The 12,505-nt window shown below is 38.6% G+C and overlaps 1 protein-coding gene across 3 annotated transcripts in view; it reads right to left on the bottom strand.

Moving 5' to 3' along the window:
• Positions 1-12,505, bottom strand: part of TDRD5 (tudor domain containing 5) — a 104,233-nt gene that overhangs the window by 32,678 nt on the left and 59,050 nt on the right. For all 3 annotated transcript variants that reach the window (XM_058702368.1, XM_058702371.1, XM_058702369.1), the window contains 4 exons: positions 10,746-10,954; positions 6,287-6,507; positions 699-911; positions 86-152 (listed from right to left, as the gene is read on the bottom strand). In XM_058702368.1, the coding sequence (XP_058558351.1) occupies positions 86-152; positions 699-911; positions 6,287-6,507; positions 10,746-10,954 (710 nt within the window). The remainder of the gene's footprint in view (positions 1-85; positions 153-698; positions 912-6,286; positions 6,508-10,745; positions 10,955-12,505) is intronic.

Below are 12,505 nucleotides of genomic sequence, written 5' to 3'. Positions count from 1 at the left end.
CATTCCAGGTTTTGTTTTTGTATCCTGAGATCCTCAGATTGTTCTCAGCACCAAATGTTTGCTGATTAAATGGGAACAAGCATACCTGTACTGGTCTCACCCAAGCCAAGGAACAAGGAATGGCCTGAGCCGGGAGCTTTGTGTAGCAGCACCTGCAAGAGATGATCACAAACCCCAATATTCCATCATGTTTTAAAACTGCATTTTATGGAATCTCTAATCCACTCTTGATTTTAGCTGTTTACAGCACTTCAGACTATTTTACTCATGCATCTTTAAATTAATGCCTTACACTTTAAAGCATTCTAAGTAATAAAAATTTTAAACATCATAGTCCTTGAAACCCATGCAATTAAAATATAGGTAGGAACAGACCAACCTTCATGCTATATAAATGCAATTCTTAGCATCACCCCAAGAATCATTTTCTTAATAAGAGATTGTTTTTTAGAGTCTCATGGTCCATTCAGATTCAGTCATGTGAAAGAAGACCTAAGAGATTATAATCCCAACGTGAAACTAAGGGACCATATGCCAAGTTCATTTGCACTAAAAAAAAAAAAAAAAAAAAAAAAAAAAAAGAGGGATGGAAGAAAGGAAGGCAAGAGAAAAGAGCAATCTTAACCCCATGCAGCTTTAGCATTAGGAGCATTATGATTCAAAACTTAGTAATAATTTAACCAGATTTGTTAACTCACTTGAGAAACCTCAGGGAGGACTTCTGAACAGTTCCAATATTTCCAAAGTCTGGGTAGAATACTTCAACTTCCTGTTTCCCGAGGACTTGATGGATAATGACCCGATACCACCACTTATCCTCAGAAATCCTGACACAACAGAGATGTCCCGGCTGGATAAAATACTCCGGCATGGCATATCGATCAGAAACCAGCTGACTGGAATAGCAGCGCCTGTAGAATTCCATAAAACAGGGAATTTCAAAGAGGGAGAAAATATCATTTGATGCATCAAGACCAAGAAAGTCTTGGCAAAAAGCAAGGAAAAAAAATCCTCCTTTTTCTGATTGGTTAATGCTTATTAATACCAACTAATTTTATTTTCCTCTTTCTTTTCCAAATCCCTTCTCTTCATCAATAAACTTCTTCACATGGAAAGTTATACACTCATTTTATCTCATATTCTCTGAACAAAATGCAATCCAACTTTATTCCTCAGCACTTCCTAAAATAGACATTTTAAAGACACCAAAGGCCCCTTAATTCCCAAATCCAATAGCCTGTCTCGCCAGCTTTCGATATACTTCTTTCTCTGCAGCATGACCCTGATCCTATCCTCTTTCAAACTCTATCCTACTTAGTTTCCAAGACACTATTTTCTCCTACTTCTTCTCTGTCAATAATTATTCTTATATTGGCTCTCTAATTGCCTTTAAAGTTCAGGTTCTCTGGGATCTTACATTTAGGAAGTATAAAATAATAAGAGCTCAGGCTTTGAACCCAGTCACATGAGCTCAAATCGTGACTCCATCATTTACTAGCTGTGTGACTTTATCTTTCTGTGCTTCAGTTTACTTGCTGAGCATGGAGAGGACAATAAAACCTTAGCAAAAATAGATGAATGCTAAGCACAGAGTCCAAATACAGTTAAGTACCCATTAACTATTACTATTCTTTCTGTACACCATCTCATCCATTTTCATATCTTTATACCACTACAAATAAACGATGATTCTCCATCTTGATCTTTAAACTCTGAATCACTTCAGAACTTTAAAACTTTATTTCCAGCTATACAGAGAAGATGCTAGTTGTTCCCCAATTTTCATTCTCCTAATAGAATCCCAAATTTTAACTGAGTATATAGCCATTCAGACTTCCCAGACTCCTTAGCATCTAGATGTGAATACTAAGTCCTGAGCAATGAGATGTAAGAAAAAGTGTGCATGATTAGGATGGTAAATTTTATGTGTACTTTACCACAATTAAGAAAAGTAAAACTATAGAAATTCTAGCTCATGTCTTTCAAAGAAAAGGGCACATCTCCAACCACCCAGCTTCTTCTCATTCTCCTTCCCACTGGCTGAAATGAGGATCTCATGGATGTGATGGCGAGCTACATGCTGGACCATGTAGATGGGGCAACACACTGTCTGGGACAGCAAGACAGAAAACACTTGTGTCCCTAACACCAGGCAGCTACCTTATCCACCTTTACTGCTTACATATGGACTACTATGGGAAGAAGAAATAAATTTTTATCTTTTTTAAGCTACTATGTCTTAGGCTAAGTTATGTCTCTGTAACAGTGGCTAAACCTAATCCTAACTATTACTGTCCACTCAACATTGTCAATTCACTACTCCATGGTCACCTTAGACGCACCAGGTATAAACTTCTAGCCCTGGCTAAAACCTACTCAATCTCTAAAGTCAACACAGGTTTCATATTCTCCTTTTCTCCCTCATCCTTCTCAACCCCATTCTTGTCACCAAGACCTGACAACTACTTCCCCAAATTTTTTCCAATTTCTTTCAACTCTCACTCTCTTACCAAGACTAGCATACTAATGGATGCTCTCCTGTTCACTCACCCCATCTTCCACACTGCAACGAGAGTTATCTTGCTAAAATACAAACCTGTTGATGCCCCTACCTTCTTAAACCTTCCGAGGCTCCACACTGTCTACAGAATAAGTCAGAATTCCGCCCATGGTGTTCATACTCCAGCTCTTTCCCAGTATTCCAGTTTCACATTCAGTCACTGTCACCCAACCTCATGCAGCGGTGCTTCACTTCCCTATTTCTTGCTCCCAGAACACCACGCTACTCTGTTGTCAACAGTGGCCTTGGTGCCAGCGATTGGATCCACACATACCCACTCACACCTTTTTGACTGGCAAATTCTTACTTGTTTTTTAAGCCTAGCTCAAATATCTCCTTTTGTGAAGCTTTTTTCCACCTTCAACAGGCAGAATTACTGCCTCATGCAGTACCCCACTTATCCGCTCTCTGTATCCCCAGATAATCGTGGTGTTCACAAAGGCAAAGACTATGTCTGTCTTCTCCTCATACTGCTCATGCCCAACTCCCAAGCACACAGCAGATGTGGTATTAGTAACAATAGCAGCCAACAGGTGAGCTAGACTCCATTCTAAGTGCTTGAATCTTCCCAACTCTGTGAGGCAGGTATGAGTACTATCCCTACTTTGGAGATATGGAGACTAGGCCCAGAGTTAAAAGTAACTTCAAGGCCATAGAGCCAGTACGTGTGCTTTAAAACATGTACTAAATCTTACAGGCATACTGGAATGGAATATATAATATTTTTACTAAGTGTTTATTATGTGACTTACATTATACCAGGTGTTCTTGGGTGAGAGGAGTTTATAATGCAGTAAAATTAGATTAAAAGATGGAATGCTCTTGGATAAATAAATACATTATTCTTATATACGACATCAATGTAAAAATCAGACACTGTTGTTCATGAATAAATATAAAGTGACTGCAAATGTACACATTTTACAGGGTGTTTTACTAAGAAAGGACATGATATTTCGGCAGATAAAAGAGATTAACTAGAGTAGTCGTTCTCCAAGTGCAGTTCACAAACCCCCAGGACTGTGATGCCCTTTTAACAAGTCCATAAGGTCAAGACTAATTTAATATTTTAGTGTTACTATGAAAATAGTTATTTGCCCTTTTCACTGCATTAACATTTGTAATGAAGGTGTAAAAGCAAGGTGCCTTAGCCAAATCAAGGCAGTGTCACCAAACTTTACTAGCAGTCACTTGTCACCGCCATGCACTCACATTAAATAAAAGACAAAGAAGAAGAAAAAAAAGAGGCCAATGTCACGTAAGAATGTCCTTCATAAACCAATAAAAATTAAGTATATTAAATCTCAACCACTGAGTGACCATCTTTTCAATATTCTATGTGACAAAAAAGGAAGTAATAGACACATAAAACACTTCTCAAGTTGTCTTAAGAAAAGCAATTATGCGTCTGAGAACTGAACTAGCTGTTTTTGTGGAACATTTTTACTTGGAAGAGGAACTAGACATTTTTTTCATGGAACATCATTTTTGCTTGAAATGACTACTATCAAACTATGTTTATTCAGACTTGAGTATCTGATGCACATTTTCTCAAAAATGAAGTGAGCCCATCATATCAAGAAAAACACTGACAGTATTTGTCATCAATGTTAAAATTCAAGACTTCCGAGTGAAAATTTAGATTCTGGAAATGTTGCATCCACTACGAGTTTGACAGCTTCCTAATACGTAATACTTTGAGATCAGTGGTGATATTAAAGAATGTGATTTTTTATACTATGTGATGAAATGTGTCAACATTTGGAAGACCTACATAACTCAGTGAACCAGTATTTTCCAATGCATGATGTTTTGAAATTATACATGAAGGTAAAAGATGCTTTCAGGGCTGGTTACACTGAGTGCCTTATGCTTGCTTTAATGTTCTGCTATTGCTGTCTTGAAATACTTAATGATTTTACAACTTGGAGACTTGCATTTTAATTTTGCACTGGAACCTGAAATAGCATAACCAAACCTGAATCTGTTCAAAGTACAAAGGAAGACCAATGAATTTTAACAGCAGCGTATGAAAAGTTCAAATTCCACATTGCAACCAATCTTTAAGAAACTACCACTTGTCAAATTTTGGAATGTTCACAAATTTCCTTAAATATCAAAGATTATTCACAAATTTCTGAAAAGGCTACTAAAATAACTCCTTTTCCCATGAGGACAAAGGGGAACTGTCTTGCAGTGTAGGTGGGAATGCAAACTGGTGCAGCCACTTTGGAAAACAGTATGGAGGTTCCTCAGAAAGTTAAAAATAGAACTACCTTATGATCCAGAACTTGCACTACTAGGTATTTACCCAAAGGATACAAAAATACAGATTCAAGGAAGTATATGCACTCTGACGTTTATAGCAGCATTATTAACAATAGCCAAACTATGGAGAGAGCCCAAATGTCCACTGACTGATGAGTGGATAAAGAAGATGTGGTATATATATGCATAGAATATATATATGCAATGGAATATCGTTCATCCATCAAAAAGAATGAAATCTTGCCATTTTCAATAATGTGGGTGGAGCAAACATGTATTACACTAAACAAAATAAGACAGTCACAGAAAGACAAACACCATATGATTTCACTCATATATGGAATTTAAGAAACAGATGATCACATGGGAAGGGAGAAAAACAGAAACCACAAGACTCTTCAATACAGAGAACAAACTGAGGGTTAATGGAGGGAAATGGGTGGGGGATGGGCTAGATGGGGGATGGGTATTAAGGAGGGCACTTGTGATGAGCACTGGATGTTGTACGTAAGTGATGAATCAGTGAATTCTACTCCTGAAACCAATATTACACTGTATGTTTAACTAACTAAAATTAAAATAAAAATTTGAAAAGAGGGGTGCCTGGGTGGCTCAGTCGGTTGAGCATCCAACTTTTCATTTTGGCTCGGGTCATGATCCCAGGGTTGTGGGATTAAATCCCACATCAGGCTCCATGCTGAGCATGGAGCCTGCTCAAGATTCTCTCTCTCCCCCTCTGCCCTTCACCCCCACTCACATGCTCTCTAAAATAAAAAATAGGTTTTTTCGGCAAAAGAAAGAAAATACTCCTCTTCACAACTATGTATCTGTGTGACCAGATGTTTTCATACACTACAATCAAAACAACGAAGCTCAAGACATTAAAGATGAAAGCAGACATTAAAATCAAACTTTCCCCTATTAAGACAGATAATAAAGAGATCAGCAAAAATGTGGGGCGCCTGGGTGGCGCAGTCGGTTAAGCGTCCGGCTTCAGCCAGGTCACGATCTCGCGATCCGTGAGTTCGAGCCCCGCGTCAGGCTCTGGGCTGATGGCTCGGAGCCTGGAGCCTGCTTCCGATTCTGGGTCTCCCTCTCTCTCTGCCCCTCCCCCGTTCATGCTCTGTCTCTCTCTGTCCCAAAAATAAATAAAAAACGTTGAAAAAAAAAATTTACAAAAAAAAGAGATCAGCAAAAATGTAAAATAATGTCACTATTCTAATTTCCAGAAAGTAGTCACTGTTCATAGAAATATGTCATTTATATCCACACAAATGGACTTACTGGTTTTTTAAACAAAATTTTTTTACATGCTGCCGTTTTAATTTCTAAGATAAATATCAGTAAACAAAAGCTCTCAAGTCCTTAACTGCTAAAAGCTCTAAAACCAAAATGCTGACAAGCACTGATTTAGAATGAGATAACATGAAAAATACATTGAAAACAACAGACTCCTACCGCATTTCAATCATCATGTCTTCAAGTAACTCTGATGAATCCCTGCTATAGATTCGGATGTAGAATTGACTAGGAGAGATGATATACTCCACAAAGACCCCCACAAGGGTACTGGTATCTAATGGTGGCAGTCTGCATAATTTCTTGTCCCGTACAGCATCTGGTGGGATATCATGGTTTGCAATTGCCAGGCTGAGCTGTGACTTGTTAACTTCCACTTGCTACAAGTTAAAAAAAGAAATAAAAGAAATCTTTGGGTGAAATTTCAAACTCTATGATGACATTTCCCTAAGTATATTTCATGAGTCATCTTTATCAGAATCACCTGGAAAATTATAAAAACAAAGCTTCTTAGGCTTATTCCAGACTTACTAATTCAGAATACCTAGAAGTGGGACCCATAATTATGTATTAAAAAAATTCCCTAGAGGGGCGCCTGGGTGGCTCAGTCGGTTAAGTGGCCGACTTCGGCTCAGGTCATGATCTCGTGGTCCGTGAGTTCGAGCCCCGCGTCGGGCTCTGTGCTGACAGCTCAGAGCCTGGAGCCTGTTTCAGATTCTATGTCTCCCTCTCTCTGACCCTCCCCCGTTCATGCTCTGTCTCTCTCTGTCTCAAAAATAAACGTTAAAAAAAAAATTTTTTTTTTTTTTAAATTCCCTAGAGGGTACTGGGTGGCTCAGTCAGTTGAGTGTCTGACCCCAGATTTCGGCCCAGGTCATATCTCATGGTTCATGACATTGAGTCTCATGTTGAGCGTGGAGCCTGCCTGAGATTTCTCTCTCTCTCCCTCTGTCCCTCTCCCCAGCTAGTGCTATCTCGAAACTTAAAAAAACAAAATTCCTTATCATCAAAACAGTATGGTATTGGCACAAAAACAGACACTCAGATCATTAGAACAGAACAGGGAACCCAGAAATGGATCCACAAACATATGGCCAACTAATCCTTGACAAAGGAGAAAGAATATCCAATGGAATAAAGACAGTCTCTTCAGCAAGTGGTGCTGGGAAAACTGGACAGCGATATGCAGAAGAATGAACCTGGACAACTTTCTTACACCATGCACGAAAATAAACTCAAAATGGATGAAAGACCAAAATGTAAGACAGGAAGCCATCAAAATCCTTGAGGAGAAAGCAGGCAAAAACCTCTTTGATCTTGGCCACAGCAACTTCTTACTCAACACGTCTCCAGAGGCAAGGGAAACAAAAGCAAAAATGAACTACTGGGACCTCATCAAAATAAAAAGCTTCTGCACAGCGAAGGAAACAATCAGCAAAACTAAAAGGCAACCTACAGAACGGGAGAAGATACTTGCAAACAACACATCAGATAAAGGGTTAGTATCCAAAATCTATAAAGAACTTATCAAACTCAACACCCAAGAAAACAAATAATCAAGTGAAGAAATGGGCAGAGACATGAATAGACACTTCCCCAAAGAAGACATCCAGATGGCCAACTGACACATGAAAAAATGCTCCACATCACTCATCATAAGGGAAATACAAATCAAAACCACAATGAGACCTCACACCAGTCAGAATGGCTAACATTAACAACTCAGGCAACAACAGATGTTGGAGAGGATGTGGAGAAAGGATCTCTTCTGCACTGCTGGTGCGAATACAAACTGGTGCAGCCATTCTGGAAAACAGTATGGAGGTTCTTCAAAAAATTAAAACTAGAACTATCCTATAACCCAGCAATTGCCCTACTAGGTATTTATCCAAGGGATACAGATATGCTGTTTCAAAGGGACACATGCACCCCAATGTTTGTAGCAGCACTATCAACAATAGCCAAAGTGTGGAAAGAGCCCAAATGTCCACCGATGAATGAATGGATAAAGAAGATGTGGTATACAAACACAAACACACACACACACACACACACACACACACACACACACACACACACACGGAGTACTACTCGGCAACCAAAAAGAATTAAATCTTGCCATTTACAATATGTGGATGGAACTAGAGGTTATTATGCTAAGTAAAATTAGTCAGAGAAAGACAAATACCATATGACTTTACTCATAGGAGGACTTTAAGACACAGAACAGATGAACACAAGGGAAGGGAAGCAAAAATAATATAAAAACATGGAGTAGACAAAACATAAGAGACTCTTAAATAAAGAGAACAGAGGGTTACTGGAGGGATTATGGGAGAGGGGATGGGCAAAATGGGTAAGGGGCATTAAAGAATCTACCCCTGAAATCACTGTTGCACTATATGCTAACTTGGATGTAAATTTAAAAAATTAAATTAAAAAAAATTCCCTAGGTGATCCTTACCTACATTAATATATGAAAACTGCCTTATGAAATCAAGAGTCAAAAGTATGTTATACAACTGCCCCATTCAAAATTGAAAATATTGGGGCGCCTGGGTGGCGCAGTCGGTTAAGCGTCCGACTTCAGCCAGGTCACGATCTCGCGGTCCGTGAGTTCGAGCCCCGCGTCAGGCTCTGGGCTGATGGCTCGGAGCTTGGAGCCTGTTTCCGATTCTGTGTCTCCCTCTCTCTCTGACCCTCCCCCGTTCATGCTCTGTCTCTCTCTGTCCCAAAATAAATTTTTAAAAAATGTAAAAAAAAAAAAAAAAAAAAATTTGAAAATATGGTACTTTAAATAATCAGGCTAAACGAAGACAGTCTTCCTACCCAACCCTACCAACAAAGGTAACTTTAAAGAATAAATTTCACACTAATCTTCCAGTCAACAAGTTTCTCAGGGCACCTGGGTGGCTCAGGAGGTTGAGTGTCCAAGTCTTCATTTCGGCTCAGGTCATGATCTCACAGCTGTGGGATGGAGGCCCACATTGGGCTCAGACCTGAGCGTGGAAGCTGCTTGGGATTCTCCCTCCCCTGCTCTCTCTGATCCTCCCCCATTCACATGCTCACCTGCACTTTCTCTCAAAAACTTAAAAAAAAATTATTTTTATATTTTTTAATTTTATTTTTTAAAATTTACATCCAAATTAGTTAGCATATAGTGCAACAATGATTTCAGGAGTAGATTCCTTAGTGCTCCTTACCAATTAGTCCATCCCCCCCTCCCACAACCCCTCACATAACCCTCAGTTTGTTCTCCATATTTATGAGTCTCTTCTGTTTCGTCCCCCTCCCTGTTTTTATATTGTTTCCCTTCCCTTACGTTCATCTGTTTTGTCTCTTAAAGTCCTCATATGAGTGAAGTCATAAGATTTTTGTCTTTCTCTAATTTCACTTGGCATAACATCCTCCAGTTCCATCCACGTAGTTGCAAATGGCAAGATCTCATTGTTTTTGATTGCCGAGTAATACTCCATTGTATATGTATATATATACGCCATGTCTTCTTTATCCACTCATCCATCGATGGACACTTGGGCTCTTTCCATGCTTTGGCTATTGTTGATAGTGCTGCTGTAAACATTGGGGTGCATGTGTCCCTTCGAAACAGCATATCTGTATCCCTTGGATAAATACCTAGTAGGGCAATTGCTGGGTCATAGGGTAGTTCTATTTTTAGTTTTTTGAGGACCCTTCATACTGCTTTCCAAGGTGGCTGCACCAGCTTGCATTCCCCCCCCGCAAAATTGTTTTAAATAGGGTTTCTCAAACATTTTCATTCTAAAATCTATTATTTTCCTTTAGACTTTTCTCTCACCCTCTAGAAAATATGTAGCAGTCTCTTGAAACAAAATGTTTTCCTTCCATGAAAGAAGCCAGTTACAGACGATAGAAGAAAAGAAGTGTAAGCAATTAATTCCTTAATAACAGCAAAATAAATAACAAGATGAGAACACAAAAAAGGAAAATTGTGTGTGGAAACGTAATGAAAAAGAAAAAATAAATACACCCTATAATTGAGTACATGAGCAGGGGCAATTTGCAGCAATTATTGAGACATATAGCTAAAACAAAGCTCCTCAAAATCTTCCGTCTGAAGCCCTTAAGGGTTTTCCAGCCCACATTTTCAAAAACATGGACAGACCATTGGCTTTATCATCCTGAGAAAACTGGCAAATCTTCAAACCCATCTGAAAACTTTAAAATGAGAGTTGAAAGTTAGTTATACAAAAGATTGAAAACAAGAATAAATGCTGTATAAGGTGATTTCAGACCAAAACTCTGCTCTCTTCTAAAAAATCATGCATCTAGAAACAAGATTTTCCTGAATAGAATTTTGATGTAAGGAAATACTCATTTAGGGGTGCCTGTGTGGCTCAGTCACTTAAGTGTCTAACTTCAGCTCAGGTCATGATCTCATGGTTAGTGAGTTCAAGCCCCACATTAGGCTCTTTGCTGTCAGCACAGAGCCCACTTCAGATCCTCGGTCCTCTCTTTCTGCCCCTCCCCCACTTTCTCTCTTTCTCAAAAATAAATAAAACATTAAAAAAAGAAATATTCATTTAGTTACTTTCCATAATGCTGATCTCCAGTGTACAAAGTCTTTACACCTACTCACCAGCTGTAAAGGCTTTACCACCAGATTAGGCTTTTTGCAAATCTTCTTTTCTGGCTCTTTAGGGTTTTTAGGAAGACAATCCCAGGCAGTCTCCTTGATAGCAGCAGTAGACAGTGAATTTCTAGGGGGACTGGAGACACAAGCTTTGACTTCTATTTTCTTATCTGTTTGAACTAAACATGAATTTTTGACTGATGAAATGGGTTCATCTGAAAAAATCAACAGAGTAGTCTGTGGATAGCCATTATAGTAATTTGTCTAACTGTTACAAAGCACATTCTATGGCCCAGGCACTGGGCAAATAATGACAAATGAGAGATACGAACCTAACTTTATAGACCTTTCAGTATGGAGAAACGAAAGGAAGTTCTAGATGGGAACAAATCTTAAATTACTTACATTGGCAGGGAAAGGGCAAGTTTCTTGAACTTTAGTTAAAGGTTTTGTTTTTCAATATCCTGATTTCAGGGGCGCCTGGGTGGCGCAGTCGGTTAAGCGTCCGACTTCGGCCAGGTCACGATCTCACGGTCCGTGAGTTCGAGCCCCGCGTCGGGCTCTGGGCTGATGGCTCGGAGCCTGGAGCCTGTTTCCGATTCTGTGTCTCCCTCTCTCTCTGCCCCTCCCCCGTTCATGCTCTGTCTCTCTCTGTCCCAAAAATAAATAAAAAACGTTGGAAAAAAAAAAAAAAAAAAAAAAAAATTAAAAAAAAAAAAAATATCCTGATTTCAATTTACTTCCTGCTCAACTTTCGCAGTGAATATGCATAGTTACTTAATGTATTAATGTGACTACTGAATATCCCATAATATAATGCCTTAATTTTTAGGGGATTACCAAATTAATCACATATTGTGTTCAAATTTACATGTGTATGATGATTTTAAGAGACTGACACCTTAAAACAGACCCAGATAGACCTAAAACCATAGTGGCTCCTACAGAAAAACTAGTAAGTGCACAAAGATGGAGGTACAAGAATGTTTATCACTGTATCTTTTATAATGACAAAAAATAAATACACTCTATATGTCTGCCAACAGGAGACTAAATCAATTATAATACAGTCACATAAAAGAATTATATGTAGTTAAAAAGGATGAAATAGGGGCGCCTGGGTGGCGCAGTCGGTTAAGCGTCCGACTTCAGCCAGGTCACGATCTCGCGGTCCGTGAGTTCGAGCCCCGCGTCGGGCTCTGGGCCGATGGCTCGGAGCCTGGAGCCTGTTTCCGATTCTGTGTCTCCCTCTCTCTCTGACCCTCCCCCGTTCATGCTCTGTCTCTCTCTGTCCCAAAAATAAATAAAAAACGTTGAAAAAAGATTAAAAAAAAAAAAAAAGGATGAAATAAACTTACATATGCTGATATGAAAAAAACATCCATAACATATGAAGTATAAAAAGAACTTATATATATACAGAACACTATCTTATGCAAGAAAATTCTACATGTAATAAATAACTATGGTATTATACAAGAGGTCCAGAAAAAGACCTATTAAAACAATTACTAGTTACCAATCTACCTTACTGGAATTTTCAAACAAATATTGCTTTTATAATTTTTTAAAAAATCTATGTATGCTTACATATTCATTGAAAAAAATCTCAAAGACCAATAAAAATTCTAACAGATTTTTTCAGGGAAGTAAAATGATGGGAAATATTCACTTTCAACTTATTAAAATAACATGAGTTATTTATACATTATTTATAACTCATGTTATTTTAATCAGAAAAATCAACAAAGTGGGTATGTATGTAT

This window comes from Neofelis nebulosa, chromosome 15, assembly GCF_028018385.1.
Source record: "Neofelis nebulosa isolate mNeoNeb1 chromosome 15, mNeoNeb1.pri, whole genome shotgun sequence".
NCBI lineage: Eukaryota > Metazoa > Chordata > Mammalia > Carnivora > Felidae > Neofelis > Neofelis nebulosa.
The sequence above is the reverse complement of the archived record's forward strand: the minus strand, read 5'-3'. Positions and strand labels throughout refer to the sequence as shown.